General features: G+C 38.4%; 1 protein-coding gene across 3 annotated transcripts in view; it reads right to left on the reverse strand.

Annotated features, from left to right (window-relative positions):
- The window catches only part of LNPEP (leucyl and cystinyl aminopeptidase), a 61,506-nt gene that overhangs the window by 16,588 nt on the left and 28,125 nt on the right, over positions 1-16,793 (reverse strand). For all 3 annotated transcript variants that reach the window (XM_021380299.1, XM_021380300.1, XM_021380301.1), the window contains 8 exons: positions 14,540-14,678; positions 11,596-11,727; positions 9,489-9,609; positions 8,727-8,881; positions 8,389-8,502; positions 6,161-6,292; positions 4,014-4,145; positions 572-732 (listed from right to left, as the gene is read on the reverse strand). In XM_021380299.1, the coding sequence (XP_021235974.1) occupies positions 572-732; positions 4,014-4,145; positions 6,161-6,292; positions 8,389-8,502; positions 8,727-8,881; positions 9,489-9,609; positions 11,596-11,727; positions 14,540-14,678 (1,086 nt within the window). The remainder of the gene's footprint in view (positions 1-571; positions 733-4,013; positions 4,146-6,160; positions 6,293-8,388; positions 8,503-8,726; positions 8,882-9,488; positions 9,610-11,595; positions 11,728-14,539; positions 14,679-16,793) is intronic.

The raw sequence follows: 16,793 nt of genomic DNA on the forward strand, positions 1-16,793 counted from the left end.
CAACACAAGAAGGACTCAGGCTGTTGGAAAAGGTCCAGAGGAGTGCCTCAAATCTCCCCTATAAGGCCCGGCTGAGAGTTGTTACTTTTCAAGCCTGGAGAAGAGAAGGCTCCAGGGGGACCTTCAAGTACCCGAAGGGAGCCTACAGGAAAGCTGGAGAGGGACTCTTTATAAGAGCATGTAATGACAGGACAAGGGGAAATGGCTTTAACCGGAAGAGGGTAGATTTAGACTAGATATTAGGAAGAAATTCTTTACTGTGAGGGTAGTGAGACACCGGAACAGGCTACCCAGTGGAGTTCTGGATGTCCCCTCCCTGGAGGCATTCAAGGCCAGGCTGGAGGGGGCTGTAAGCAACCTGGTCTAGAGGGAGGTGTCCCTGCTTATAGCATGGGGGCTGGAACTAGATGATCTTAAAGGTCCCTTCCAACCCAAACTGCTCTATGATTCTATTTTCTCTGAATGCAAGTAGTAAAAACATAGAGCCCAAAAACACAAATAAGACAGGTACAAGATGAAAGATATCTGCAAGTAGATTTTAATGGATAGAAAGTAGTAAGAACGTAATTACCTCGCATCTGATGTCCAATTATCTGGTTCCACAAGATATAAAAATTTTTCCTGATGTAATGAGATGATCTTTCCTTTTCGGTTAATAGTCACTAAAGGAAATCCTTTATGCAGAATCCAAGTTTTCATTAACTTTTTTACATCTAGTGTTCCATTGGTGATCTGTAAAAAAACAATCACAACAACAAGAACATGGCAAAATAGGAATACAAGTTTTCATACCTCTCTGCTTAACTTACCTAGTAAGTAGTTGCACTACTATACAGTGCTTTGACACTGAGTGTGTAAATTTCACAAGCAACAATCTAGGGGAGAAAACGTATTTTATTTCCTGAAGTAGTGGAAATCTGAGGCAAGAAGTGAAAAGAGAAACTGGAAGATTCAAATAGAATAAGCTGGCATGTTGAGAAAATAGAGACGAGAACATTACAGAAAATAAAGTTATAGAAGCTCCCCAGATCTAACTCACTGTCCCCACTTTCCCTGACACTACTGATATTGAAGTATTTTGTGCATGTTTCAGACTAAAGATCTTTTCAAAATTCTGAAATGAACATTAGAAATCAAATTTATGTGATGATGTTTGCATTACAAGGTGATAAAGTTACCCTTTATATTAAGCATTCTCTTGTATGAATTCTTTTTTTTTCTTCTAGTATGCCACTTAACCAGCCTTTGTATAGCCTAACCCCCAACCTATTCTAAACTTTCAACATCTATTTGTACCGTAACATCACCACTGTGGGACAAATACTTTATAATGTCTACATATTGCTGCCTCTCTACTAGCAGAGATGATCGTCCAACCTGAAAAAGACAATATGACCTCTAACTTACAACAGTATACTTTAGGTGGAGCTAACAGGAACATAAGAAAATTAATATATCATTATGGAAGCTTCATATACCTTTCACCAACTCATGTTGTCTCTTTTTCCTGGGTGTTCTCACCTTACGGATTCAAGTTGTCTATTCAAGCCAAGATTCAGCTTTTTCTTGTTATAAGCTGCAAAAGAGGAGGCTGAGGAGGAACCTCAATGTCTACAAGTACTTGAAGGGAGACTATAAAGAGGACAAAGCCAGGCTCTTTTCTGAGGGGCCCAGAGCCAGGACAGAAGGCAATGGGCATAAACTGGCACACAGGAGCTTTCTTCTGAACACCAAGCAGCACTTCTGTGCTATGCAGGTGGCACAGCACTGGCAGAGGTTGCCCACAGAGGTGGTAGAGGTTTCTACTTGGAGATCTTCAAGAGCCACCTACACATGGTCCTGTGCCACCTGCTCTAGGCGTCCCTGCTGCAGCAGGGGTAGGAGTAGATGGACCCAGAGCTCCCCACCAACTCAGTGCTCCCCACTGAAAGCAGTGAGAGGTGCAGCCTGTCTAGATTTTACTGTTATCCAACTGACTGCGTACAACTGTCTGAGAATCTGAAAGTGAAAGACTATCTAAAAAAGTAAGAGAAAAATCACAATTCAAGGTGCAAGAAGAAAAATACGAAGACAAACAGAATACCAGAACAATGGAAAACGGATACAGAGATAGTACATTTCAGTAAATTCAAAGGCAACAGATAAAAAACAGTGGAAAGGAAGGGTAAGAAAGTTCGTACTTTTTCAGGGAAGCAACAGATGCAAGGGGCCCAGATGTAAACAAACTCACTGCAATACAAGACCAGCCAAGCTAAACCCTGAGCTTTTCAAAAAGAGACATACGAGTGAGTGTACATGAAGTGCAGGCTAAGTCAAAACACAAAATTAAGAGTATTAACACTTACTTACAAAAAAAAAAAAAAAAAAGGAAAGAAAGAAAGAAAAAAATATCAACCAACAAAACACAAGCACACACAAAACACAAGAGCACAAGAACCCCAAAGATGCGGGCAAAAAAAATGGACACAAAGGAAAAGAGGAACATTGTAGGCAAATCACAGGAAGGAACCATCTGGCTGATAAAGCTGTCAGTAGGAACTTGGTAACTATTAAATAAGCCCCACATACAAAGATTTGTTTGTCATTTAAATAAGAAGTACACTCTTGAGTTCTGAGGTTAGATGTTACTGAGTTGGTTGGAGGCTAGTTACTTAATAATATTAATAGAGGCAGATAAAGCAATCCCAGCACTGTTAATAATTAGTTTTGACTCTCAAAGATGATGACTGAGTTCCAGCAGACTGTAGAATGAGGCCTCCTGAGTTCACAGAAAAGTTGCCCCGAAGACAAACATCAGGGCTATAACAAAACAGAGACTAAAACTGAGTTATTTTCAGAGGCACAGATACAGACTAAGAAAGTAATCTAACATCTTGAGAATGGCCCTTCTTCCATGCTGGAAAAGCAGTGTAGCCCTGTGTCATGCAGATCAGATGCAAAACGTCTGCGGGGGTCATCCCATGCTGTGGGTACTATTGCCCACCTCACAGGGCACTCTCTACAAATGCATGACTGAGGAATGTTGGTCAGAGGCTGCATTTTCTACCAGGTGTAACATACACTCTTAGAGAGCTCTGTTCCCTTCCTAATTCTGAGCATCTTGAAGCCAGGATACCCAGCAGCTTGCTCCTGCTGGAATCCTTCGTTTGCTGCTAAGACTCCCCACATTTTCCTTTGCTATGCCCTCTCTTCCTTACCAGGTGTAGCCACCTTCCTGCCCTCCAGTTCCAGAGTGGCAGAACTGGCCTATCTGACAATCCTGCTTTCCTGCAGCCCCAGTTCTACTTGCAGAAACAAACACTGCCAACGACACAGAGTTATACAAGGACAGAGCATTCCAAAATGCAAATATTTACAGACTTAGGCTTCAGCCCCTTTATGAAAGAAAAGTTTTGTCCTGCATTTAAGATGACTAGTTTTAGTCTGGCTATAACACACTAACAATGTAACTCTAGAGAGAGTATACATATACATCATGCTGAGATTTCCATAGGATGGATATGGCAGTGCATACCCACTTACAGCACTCGCCTGGGATACTAGTAAATGGAGTCCTAAAAGCTACAGCACTTTCTGTGTTTATATGACCAGAGTGTGCTGCATCTCTTGATCTGGTTTTAGACTGTGTGTGAGCGCAGCCTCCCTCCGTGCTGCTGGGAAGTGTACAAGAAAGGCCTCTGCGGACAGCAGTTCTAACCCACAAAGTGCTGTGAGCACGGGGGAGGGAGGAAGAAGTTGAACCCCGTAAGCGCAAGCAAAACTTGCGGGGGCAATTCCTCATGTGTTACACACAGCTCATTGCTGGGCCCAGCATCCCAGCCCAGCAGTGAGCAGAGGAGGACCTTCGAACAAAGCTTCATCCAGAAGCACCACAAGACAGAACTATGATAAACAAGAATATTTATTTGCAACATATTGTCTTATTTCTTTCATAAACAAATAAATAATCCAAAATGCACAACACAATCTGAGAAGTGAAAAAACCACATAAGCAGAGTAATAAAGATGAATACCTCATTCATGCTGTCCCACAAGTCATCACTCTGGGCAGATCCATATTTGTGATTATGCAAATACACCTCAATGCCAGCTTGAAAAACATCTTTAGTGAGATAGTGCTTCAGCATCATCAGAAGTGAAGCTCCCTTTGGAGAGAAAAAAAAATATTGGTAAATTACAGTTACAGAACTAATTGAAGAATATAAACATAATAGCTCATCCACAGCACACACAAAAATTCAGAACGTGGCAAGATTTATCCCAAATTTTATTTCTCATTTAATCCCAAAATTTATTTTATAATCAGAATAATTGCCTTAACACTCAGCTGGTTTGGAAAAATATTTTTGAATATTTCATAAACTTCAAATACAGTCACAAAAACAGCTAGTATCATTTGAATTTTTTTCCCAGTTATTTTGGAAAAATAAGTATTTTTCAATATGAGATAGGCTTGAGAAAGGCTCCAAATACAGTTACAAAGCAGGATAGTAACACTTGACTTATTTTTTTCTCCCCAATTTACTGCATCTACAAAATACCATTTTCTAACTGACAAGTCTCTGCAGGCTGACATATTTCATTAGCAATATTCTTCTGCATGGTAATGAACTGCACTTGTAAGACAGTGTTTGACATCTGTATGATTTTCATCTGTTTCAAAAACTCCCTGAGAACTGAGTAGTTCCAGTTTCCAAGTAGACGGGAATGTTAGATGGAAAGGTTTTTTTGTTATTTTAGACACATCACAGCCACTAGTAAATAATTACCTGAGGACTTGCATACCAGACTACTAAATGTAGATTAGCAGCCATACATCATGCATAACGGTGCACTATTGGTAACATTTTAAAGTAAGGATCAACAAACATTAAAAGGTAGATTTTCATGAGAACATGTTTAGCTCTCACACACTCTTAAATTCTAGTCTGGGAATTTAAGTAACATCTTGTCTGAAAGTGAAGGTTGCCTGAACTCTGTTGGTCTAATTATTCACTAAACTCTAGGAATACCCCTTACTACAGGTTTGGAAAACATGGTCATTATTTTGCCTCTTGCAAAAATCCATACTGAATTTCTACTTCTTTGTTCGTCTTACTGTCAAACAGTTCTAAGCACTCCGTTGCTGTAGGTGGACTGTTGTCCCACCCTGACACATTATTGATAGTCTGTAAAACAACCCAGCTGAAGTAATTTTACACATCAGTTTCTACTTCAGACAATAAAACTAATCTGTGTCAGATTGCAGTATAGCAGTACAGTAAAACAAAGCAAATTGTGTGACACAGTAACAGCCATACCCATAACGCTGCATACTATAACATTTCAAATGTCTTCCCATTCCGAGTGCCAAGAGCATTAGCTAAGTAAGGCACAGGGCCAAGAGCACTGGAATACAAAGACTATCCTCTAGTAAGCAATAGAGTGCTCCTGGTTTCTTATTAGACAAAAGTACAAGCACGTACAGATACATAGTGTTGAAAAAATGACAGCTAAGCCAAAAGAGATAAAAGGCTTTCCACCCGCAATACCAGTATAAGGGACACAATACATAAAACCTAAGATATCTAAGACACAGTACGTAAAAATTCAGAAACAAAGGTATTTGCTCTGTCCAAGTAACGCATTGTGAAGCTTTAAAAAATGAAAGACAGACAGAAAGAATCTTCTCACAAATGTCTCACTAAAAATTAGAAATGGATATAATCTAGTTGAAGAAAAACAGGATATGACATAAAATCAAAGCTCCAGCTAAGGAAGTCCCTAAAATATTGATTTTAAAAAGCAATCTGTAAAAGAAAAGGAAAGATAAGTGCTTTTTTTCCTCACTCTTTTCTACAAAGCCTGTTAAAATCTGCAATCAGAAACACGATATATGTGCAGCTGGTCATTTGTTGTACCCACTAGATCCCTTCTAACATCTTCATAACTTAACTTTGTACTGAAACAAGCACCACACAGAGGCAAGTTAAGTAAGCACAAAAATTCTTTTTTTTTCCCTAATTAAAAGCTACGTAGTTGCTCATAAACACTACTGAAAGATACTAGAGGTAGCCCCAAATGATTCCCTGTTTATGCCTACTTACACACAATGCTACATTCATGTTTACAATAGCTAATACATCACTTTCTAATTATTTCTACACATTATTGATGTTACCTTGATGTAAGAGAGTGCATCAAACATTTCTTCAATTTGCTCTGATGACTGGACAGCAGAAGAGACTGGATGTGAAGAATTCAAAGAATCCTTCATCATAGCCTTGAATACTAGATTTAGGAAATCTTCATCCTAGAAGATAAATCTTTTTAGTGTCTGAGAAGCTTGAACATACAGAACAAGTAGAACAGTAAAACTCATCTTTGCCTCGGTCTTCCATTAGTCTGATATACCACTGCTCGCCTTTGTGCCAGTGGAGACAATAAAAAATTTTTGTCAGAATCTGCATTCATGAAATCTGCTCTTTTTCTGCCATATTTCAGCAGTAAAATCTACCTCCACCATTTAATCATTATCCAGACCCTAAAGCATTCATCTCAGTAATGTATATCCATCACTACTCAAAATAAACGTACCTAAGAAACAAATAAGTATGTGCTCAATTTCAGATTTAGCTCAACAATGTTTTCAGTTCATTTACAGGAAACAGGGAATACAAAAACATGATTTCTGTAGAATATTTCAATGTTAAAGCCTGAAGTCCAATAAAACTATGAACAACAATGACGCTATAATGTAAACATCTTATCACAGGATCCTAGTAACAAAGCCTCTTCCTTCTTTCCTTCTAAATGAAGGATATGTGAATTTAATATATCGTTACCATAATGGAACAACCCCAAACTCTTAACATTTAAACTATTTTTAAAGAAGCTGATTGCATTCATATTTGTCCATTTAATTTCTTTGAGACTTCACCAAAGAATTCTCTGTACAGATTCTATATAGTAGGAGTGGATCTTAATGGTTTACCATGTATAATGAGATAATCAAGATATCCATTATGGTTGAACATTTAAAGCTATTCTCTTTGAATGCAGAATTTGGAGTGATTTTTTTGTGTTCAGCAAAACACTTTTTGGCATCACCAAGTTGGTGGAACAATGTGGGCAAAGGCACCTTGTCAAGCACCTCTCAGAAAAAAACTACTCCAACAGTAAATGCGATCTTGTTAAAACAGTATCCCTGTTGTTTTTTGTTTTGCCCTCCTTTCACCACTTACATGCCTCAAAAGCAGAATGGCTTTGCAAACATACTTTTAGTGGTCATCAAACACAACAACCAAGTTAGGTCAAATGAAAAAAAATTTAAACACTCAGTTCCAAGACATAAATCTACTGAACCAAGTTAGGAACCCAAGATTCTTAATGCAGTAACAATGGTGAATTAAGTACACAGAACTTAGGCCTAGTCACAGGACACTGACAAGGATACAACCCTCCAAGCAGGAAACAATCAGTACCAGTCAGGTTTTTAATCCCATGTCTAATGCAAATTACAAAAGCAGTCCTGGAAGTTAAATCTGGAGCCTTGATATCTTCTCTCCTCATAAACACCCTTGCGCAAGATGAGGAGTCTCCACTGGCCCCTCCATGTAGTTCCATCAGTCTTCATTTCTCTGCCTGCATTCAGTGACAGGGATACTCTACTGATGTAGCTTCTAGCCTCTCCTCAGTGAGGAAGGATTAAATCCCTTCTGTTTTCCAGAGCCTCAGAAGTTATGTCACTCAGTTCCTGGGCAAGTTGTTAAATCACCACCAGATTATTACACCAAAAAGATTCCTTCTTCTTCGTCCATGTGTGTAAAGAGAAATGCCTTTGGGAACAGTGCTCAGTACTACTGGTGTAATAATGCAATGCTATCTGAATCCACTGGGTGGGCTCACAACATACTTTTAAACCAGATCTCCTGATTTCTGAATCCCAAACTAATTCAGACACAAGCAATTATCATAATGATAGTAAGACAGGAGAGATCCTAGGCATATTTAGTAACCAAAAGCTCTAGTGCTGCCAATGCCTATGGAGAAAGACAATATTGGCCAACAATGTACCTTCAGTATAATGACTGTAAATTAGTATTTGATACGTATACACATCTACTCCCTTTAACAGCCAATATTTTGCAGAACATTTTTAACCTACATATGGACACTACATGGACACTAGTACCAAAATTAGAAAAAAAGGCCCACATAACAAAAAGAAAGACAAAAACAAAAAACTTCTAATATAATGAAAGGGTTTATGCAGAAGAAATACAGTGTGAAACTGGAGATATGAGTGGTGCTCAGAGTAAACTTCAAATTATCAGTCCTTTAACAGTCAGCATTAAAAAAATAGATCTTAGTAAAGGCATGCTAAGTTCAGTTACGGAAAGTACTTACTGAATGTAATTCTGGAAAAATCTCCTCCATGGCAAAGTACTCCATGAAAGTGGCAAATCCTTCATTCAGCCAGAGATCATTCCACCACTCCATAGTTACTAGATTGCCAAACCACTATGAAAGACCAAAAGCATAATTCTTCTTCTGAAATAAAATCCAATGAGTATAGTAACACTCCACCCATCCTCAACTTTATTTTGTGGCAAAAATAAGTTTCTTCAAAATATCAGTAGTGCTTCTGCATGAACAACTTTTGCATGAACAACTCCATAAGTATACCACCACTGCATACCACAAGAAAATCCCACCGCATCTAAATAATGAGCTCTGAAATCTACCTGATGGGCAAGCTCATGAGCTATCACTGCAGTTATTAGCTTTTTATCCCTTGCCGAAGAAGCACTATTGTCAAACAAGAGCGTTGTTTCTCGGAAGGTGATCAAGCCCCAGTTCTCCATTGCACCAGACTGAAAATCAGGAATTGCTACCAGATCTGGAAAAGATTTGAAAGAAACTGTTGAAAACAGCTAGAGTTAAAGCAGGTCCCTATTTCAAGTCTGTCTATTCTATTTCATAATCCATAAAAAAACTCATTATTTAAATTCTGTGGTGCAAGCATGCGCTTGCATTTCAAGACCAGAGGCCCCATGGATTTATAGCCATGTTTCTTTAGCAGTATTTTATACGAACAACTTCGAGCACTACACAGACACTGCCTATAGGTACTGTATACACACATGCAAACAGGAAACACAGCTGACACTACTGAAGGCAACATGATCCAAAGACTGAGAATTCTCCATCTTCCCATCAAAGCTCATTATGTTAAATGTACATTCTTTCATGTTACACAAAGCTGTAAGTAACCCAGTGTCAAAAGATTACAAATATTTTCTGGCTTACACTTCAATTAATGTTTGCACTCTGTGAACTATATAGTGAATTTTTAAAATAATTTTTGAGGAACCTTATTTCAGAGGTGTTTTATAATGTTTTTTAAAGGAAAAATAAAGACATTTGAGAAAAATTAATGTTCCCCTTCATTTATCAGAATTGATTAGGGTTTCTTCTTGCGCTTAAAAAAGTTCAAAAGAACTTACCTAATTTTTCAAGAGGGTAATTTATTAAAAAGTACTTCTCGTAATATTCTAGAAGTTTCACTGTTGTGTTTAGAGCATACTCTGCTTGGTTTATATGCTGCGGTATGGCATAGACAGATACCTAGACCAAACAGACAGAAGTAAAGATTTTTAAACTTACAGTTATAAAAGAAACTTACAGAAATACGAGTGGGCAGAACTTTCTGAAATAGATATAACATAGTTTGGGCAGTACAAATGAAAGTTAGATAAGTGGTTATAAAGCTGTACTTGAAGAGCAGATTTCTTTGCTAGAGTTTATTCACTACTCAAAATATATACAGACTATCCAACTGACTGATGTGTATACAAGAACAATTGAAGGCTAACACCTTTAAGGAATATATTCAGGAAGAGTCTGAAATTGATTCGTTTTCCCCTTTTATTCCCTCATACTAACTGATCCTCCTTGCATACTTCAATTAATCTCTAAGGTTATATCAGTAAGAAAACACTAGAATCATCTGCAAGAAATCTTCTCAATAGATAATAATTGGCACAAAATTCATTCACTGCCATATCTCAGCTATGGCTACTTCAGATATAATTAAAAAACATTCATAAAAATTGATTGTTACAGTCTCCTGTTCATGTCAAAGTGGCTCTATCAAGAAAGTAACTTTCATTAGGATACAAACTCATCCTGGTTTAGGATGCCTTTGCATACAAAAGCACAGAAGGTGTTGGGAGTAGTTCTCCTTCTTACAGTCCCCTTTGGTTTATTAGAAAATCTTGCCAATAGAATAACTCACCAGTTGCACTCTAGCTTGACCTGGTATTATCATTTTTATGATTTCCGTCATTAAGCTGGTAAGGACTATTTATTGCTAGACTCTGTGTGGTGTCTTCTAAAGCTCTGCTAGTCTCCCTCAGCTTGGCTAAGTCTTGCTTGGTCAGAATAAAAATAAACACAGAGAAGAATCACCCTCCCTCTGTCAGAGTATATCATTCATTCATTCTCCTCTCCCACATGCTTTGGTCTACCATAAAATACTTCTAAAATATTGATAATCTATGCTAAAATCTATTATGAAAAAAGGAAAGCATACCACATACAGTTGTTTCAGGCTCTCTGCAAACATGAAACATTCAGAGTAGTGATCAGCTTCCTCCCTGGTAAAGAACTGGCTACATTTGCCAAAACAAATTTCAACTACAGAGCTGAATAGAAGTCAGAAGGAAAAAAAAAAAAAAAGAAACTTTTCAAGCTAGATCAAATGAAGTCTGTCCTATTCAGATACAGTTAGAAATACTTGTCCAAATTAGAACAAAATTCTACTGAACAACATGTTTTACTTCCGTATATTAGTGAAATATAGATCATGACATTGCTTCACTGGCCTACCAGGTAACAGTTCTTAGTACTGCTTTTGAAAAGGGCTTCTTACCCCACTACAATGCTACTACTCCCTGTAAGACACTGCTCCTTCTTGGCAGTAAGTAGGTGCTGACACTTCCAACATTTCACCACAAACGGGCAGTTCCTGTTACAGTCATGAAAATTACTGCTTACATGAAAACCCTTGACTAACTAAAGAACATTTCCTAGTATTTCACGTTCTTTATTTAGTTACTTAAATTGCACACATTGTAGAAACTGCTCAGTGACCTTTGGCCGTATCTACAAAGAGCAAATAGCATGCAGGCTTCCTTTAGGAACTGTACTGTTTCTGTTCATCCTCTAAACAACTCATAGTTGTATGACATGAATCTCTCACTGATCAAGCATTAAAACTAAACATTTAAAGCTTCCAATTAAGAAAGCTTCAAGGAATTTTACATTTTCTGAGTATCTGCTGCTATTATGTTGAGCTCCACGCTGTAGAAGTCTTCTCGATCTGACATAAGCCCACAAATCAGTTCAATCTGCAGCATATGGTCATTGTCTACCACTTGTGATAAGTACAATGAAACCAAATAAATACATAAATGGGGGAGGGGGAGAGGAAGAGAGTCACTAGGTATTACAGAAAGTTCGTGTTTGCTCACTGATTTTTGTATCTGTTATAGTTTTATTTGGGTGGACTGGGAGAGGGTGAAGGGTGACTTAAAAACAGAATAAACATACCAGACTCCCATTTATTTCCATACTGATGTTTTTCAAGTCTGCAACAACAAAGGCTACCAGATAGGTGCTCATCTTCAAACTCACAAAAAATTCATCTTGAACAATTCCCTTTGTCACAGGAGTAGTGGCTTTCTGCAAATAAAAGAAAAATATTAACACAAAGAACACTAAAATAAGCAAGGAATCAGTGTTAAAGATTTACTTCCAAGTGGCTAAGAACAGTTTATACGCAAACTTGTAGAACATATTTATATTTTAGTTATGTTTCAGTGGAACGAGTAAGACCTATGAACTTCTCATGGTGCAATAAAGCATGAGAAGCTTGGAACATTTTAAGCCTATATATCCCCAAATTACTTAATAAGCTTTTAATATGAAGTATTACCAGACTGCCTTGTTGAGACACCCTGCATCTCATTTGGTTCACGCAAAGCCCCTAGTTTAAGCTCCTAATTCAACAGAAAGATTAGTATTAATCCGAAAGAGATTTAGGCTAGAGACACAGTTCAGCACAGCCTGCTAAAAATACAGGCACTGCATGAATTAAATATTTGTCTCTTCCTAGACATCTCCTCAAAATTAGGTAAGTAGACATACTCATTATTAAAAACAAATAAAACAGAATGATTCTCCTTCTGCCTTCTCACCTGCAAATTGGAAGAGATTTCATTTGAAAAAGTGAAGAACATGTGCCTTCTGAAACTTCATAAGTACCTTTGTTTCCAGAAACAATTAACATTAAAAAAAAAAGAAAACCTCTAGCTTTAGACAGGATTATTTCAAATCAAACAATGCCTAACACTTAACTGCCACAAAAAAAATTAACTGCCAGCCTGAAAGAGGAATGGATGCTTAATTCTGAACAGAGAAACACAATCACCTGGTCTGACCACAATCTAGGAGCAGAAGTTTAATTGTAAACCTCTTCAGTCAATTAAAAAATGTCTGTCTGTACTACAGCTTCATTTCCATACAGAGGTGACAGAGGTGATACTCTGACAGAGAATCTCCTGTGGCTGCAGATAAACTCTTTCAAAAAAGAAAAGAAATCAACCACAAAATGCCACAAACCCAAAAGACACAGTTTATTCTAGCTTGAATGCGTTTGCCACTAAATCTTTCCACATCAGCTGTGTGCATGCTAGTTGAGATCTGCTTCTGAGCTCTCCTGCTCATCCAGATATTTACAGAAAATAAGGAAGTTCATCCATTAACATTGCCCTGCATAAAATACAAACTCTGATATTAGTTCTCTCCATCTAACACAGTCTGTCCTCCAGACCCAACTTATTCTACAACAGTCAGTATTTTTTTTTCCTAACCAGGTTTGTTTAAGTGTTTATTTTCAGAAGTAAGTCTATCCTAGTAATGATCTCATCGATGCAATATAATTTATGCAACACGATCCCTTTATCCACATTTGTTCTGCGTGTAAGAACTAACTCGGTAGCCTATAGTACTTCACTGGGAGCCCATATGACCTAACAGAATACCTCACTCAAGCTAAGTCTAAAATTCAAGAATTTGGCTCATGCTAGAACACTTTGGACAAGAAAAGTATGGAATAAACCATGCCAATAAAAAAAAAAAGCCAATAAAAGGTTTTGCATATAAAAGTTGATACTGCTAAAGAGAACTTGTTGATACTGGGAATACCTCAGACGACATATTTTTCCATTGAAACTCGAGTCTAATTTCTTTATTTTGTTCAGTCACAAAAATAAAGAGTCTATGATTTCATCATTTTACTCATATTTTCCTCATATTTCCTCATATTTATGTGGAACCTCCTATGTTTCAGCTTGCACCCATTGCCCCTTTTCCTATCACTGGATCTCACTGAGAAGAGCCTGGCTCCATCCTCCTGACACTCACCCTTTACACATTTATGAACACTAATGAGGTCACCCCCCAGTCTCCTCCAAGCTGAAGAGACCCAGCACTCTCAGCCTTTCCTCATAAGGGAGATGCTCCACTCCCTTAATTATCTTTGTGGCTCCGCACTGCACTCTCTCACGCAGCTCCCTGTCCTTCCTGAACTGAGGGGCCCAGAACTGGACACACTATTACAGATGCGATCTCATCAGGGCAGAGTAGAGGGGGAGGACAGCTCTCTTGACCTACTAACCCCCTTCTAATACACCCAAGGATGTCATTGGCCTTCTTGACCACAGGGGCACAGTGCTGGCTCATGGTCACCCTGCTGTCCACCAGGACACCCCCCCCGATCCCTTTCCCCTACGCTGCTCTCCAGTAGGTCAGTCCCCAGCCTATACTAGTACCTGGGGTTGTTCTTGCCCAGATGCAAGACTCTACACTTGCCCTTGTTATATTTCATTACATTTCTCCCCTTCCCCCCTCCAACTCTTCAGCCTGTCTAGGTCATGCTGGTTAGCAGCACAGCCTTCTGGTGTGTCAGCTACTCCTCCCAGTTTTGTGTCATCAGCAAAATTGCTGACAGTGCACTCTGTTCCCTCATCCAAGTCATTGATGAATATACTGAACAGTACTGAATATACTGAATAGTACTGGTCCCAGTACTGTCCCCTGAGGGATTCCACTAGATACAGGCCTCCACCTAGACTCTGTCCCTCGACCACAACTCTCTGGCTTCTTTCCTTCAGCCAGTTCACAGTCCACCTCAATACATACACCTGTTACAGAATGTGGCATTCTATACGTGCCTACATATCCCTACATTATGCAGTGCGTTGAACAGTCTACTTTTCTTTATAAAGTTACCTAGTTCAAGTCCTTGAGGAACAGAAACTTTTTCATTATATAAAGTCACAGAGTTTGCAGTTTCCCTTCTCAAGTTCCAACATGTATGTTCCTGTAATTTTAAGTTAACTCCCTGGACCTTAATGCAACAAATACAGTGCAAGCACTTAAGCAGATTACATAGAGGACAGCTCTACTAAAATTCCCATACAAAACTAAGTACCTTTGGCATATTCGACAGAGTGGAAAGTTTCTCATCTCTCTTGATCCTGATTGAAAAAGTAGCTTTAAGTGCTGGTTCATCAAAGCATGGAAAAGCAGACCGTGCAGCAAGAGGCTCAAACTGAGTTGCTGCAAACCACCTAGTGAAAAGAGTGAAGAAGAGCAAATTAAGAATTATGAAAAGGAGTAAGGCTGCTTAATTATGATAGAACAAGGTCGCTTTTCCTCCCCACACCTTGCAGCTGCTTGCCATAGGAGAAGCTTTCCAATCTATACATGAGATGGTTAGTCCAGCTAGAATAAATCTTTCCTGGGGATTATGAAGAAAAGAGTTCTTTGAAATCAAAGAAATATATTTATTGGATGACTAATCTCCTTGTTTGTTTTTTTTTTTATTTATATCCAACACCTTGAATAACATAACTACAGAACAATTACCAAAATATGTCAGATAATTTCCAGTAAGAGCAAATTAAACATAAAAAAACCTGAAAAATTGAATTAGTGATCATGCACACAACATGAACGTTTTGAAACCTCAGTAGCAGACAGGATTGCAGCAAAGCTCTTCCATCTAACTGTTGCACCTTTGCCTTCAGACACTCCCACAAGTCATCTGCCTTCCTGCTCCCTTCCCTGGCTGCTGGTGTGTAAATTCATGAACTGTCTTGCCTGTAATATGTGTCTTATCGTGTGAGAATGTCTCAGAGGACTACATTCCTTCTCAAGTGTTTCTATATTAACTAGCTGCAGAAATTACAACTTTTACTAGAGAGCATCTCTGCTTGAATTCTATTCCTGCAGACAACAACTAGAGCTCAAAACAGACTTCACCAATTTGTCTTCCATTTACCAGAGATGAACTGAGGAGAGAACAGTGTTTTCAGCTGCTTTTTTTAAAACTACTTAAAACCTTCTAACAACTTTCCACAAATTTGGGGAGTATTTTCTTCTTCCCTACAACTCCAACATCGTGGACCTACCCTTTTCTGAGGAGGCATGTTGCTGCTGGTAAGACTTCTCTCTATGCCTGCTTTCAACTTCTTATTCCTGTCTTTATTCTCAAACAGCATCTTGATGTTGGTACAGGAAGCTTCAATTTTTTTCCCTTCACCCCAAATAGGATGCAATCTGTTCATGGCGACTTTTTGTTTTTGCTTTTTAATTTGCATCAGGCTATAGTTACTTTTTGGCATTTAATAATTTTAAGGCTTTCATCTTCAAAAGAAAACAAACTAACTTGTAAGAAAATAAATTGTCTTGCAATAGGCTAAATTTTATATTGAAAATGCAAGAAAAATAGATGTTGTCAAAATAGCCTATATCTCTAAAACCAGTGGTATTAAACATACAAAGACAAACCTCTTGTAAACAGAGGCATGCAAGGCAAGGGAAATGATTATATCAGTCAATTAGCTGGAAAAGATTTACTGAAAAATGCACAAATTAAAGCATCCTGTCCCTGAACAAAAAGCAGGGAGCACTAGACTGAAGGGGAAAAAACTCCCCAGAACATACTCACAGGTAATTAATCTTTTTTTCCTCTGCAAATACTCATAAATCCTCTTTCTAATACTGTAAACATGAGGAGAAAACAAAGTTTCAACTACATCAGACTGTAAAACATACAGAAATTCAAAAAGACACAAATTACAACTCTTCATGTGATTTTTCCTATCATCTCACTGTGAGACTCTTACCGTACTTTTACTTTGCACTGCATTATACCATAATGCATATATTTCAATGTTTGTGATGAGCTACTTAGATCTACTTCATTTCATCTTACAGTTACAGTCTTCTGATGCAAAGTAAAGCCCTTGTGATTCCTTACTACCTAAAGCACTGCACCACAGAAAGACAATTTTTGGCATTTTCCTTATAATGCTCTAAGATTCAGGCATAGCAGCACTTTGCCAGGAAGCAATAGATTCTATTCTCTGTACTCATCACACATACGCTATTATGCTTTAGCACATGCTCAAGAGCAGTGCTTTGCTAAGACATTTACTGACAGCGTGTTATCATAGAATCATAGAATGGCTTGGGTTGAAAAGGACCTCAAAGATCATCGAGTCTCAACCCCCCTGCCAAGTGCAGGGTTGCCAACCACTAGACCAGGCTGCCCAGAGCCACGTCCAGTCTGGCCTTGAATGCCTCCAGGGACGGGGCATCCACAACCTCCCTGGGCAACCTGTTCCAGTGCGTCACCACCTTCTGTGTGAAAAAATTCCTCCTAATATCTAACCTAAATC

The sequence above is a fragment of the Numida meleagris genome, chromosome Z (assembly GCF_002078875.1).
Source record: "Numida meleagris isolate 19003 breed g44 Domestic line chromosome Z, NumMel1.0, whole genome shotgun sequence".
In the NCBI taxonomy this organism is placed as follows: domain Eukaryota; kingdom Metazoa; phylum Chordata; class Aves; order Galliformes; family Numididae; genus Numida; species Numida meleagris.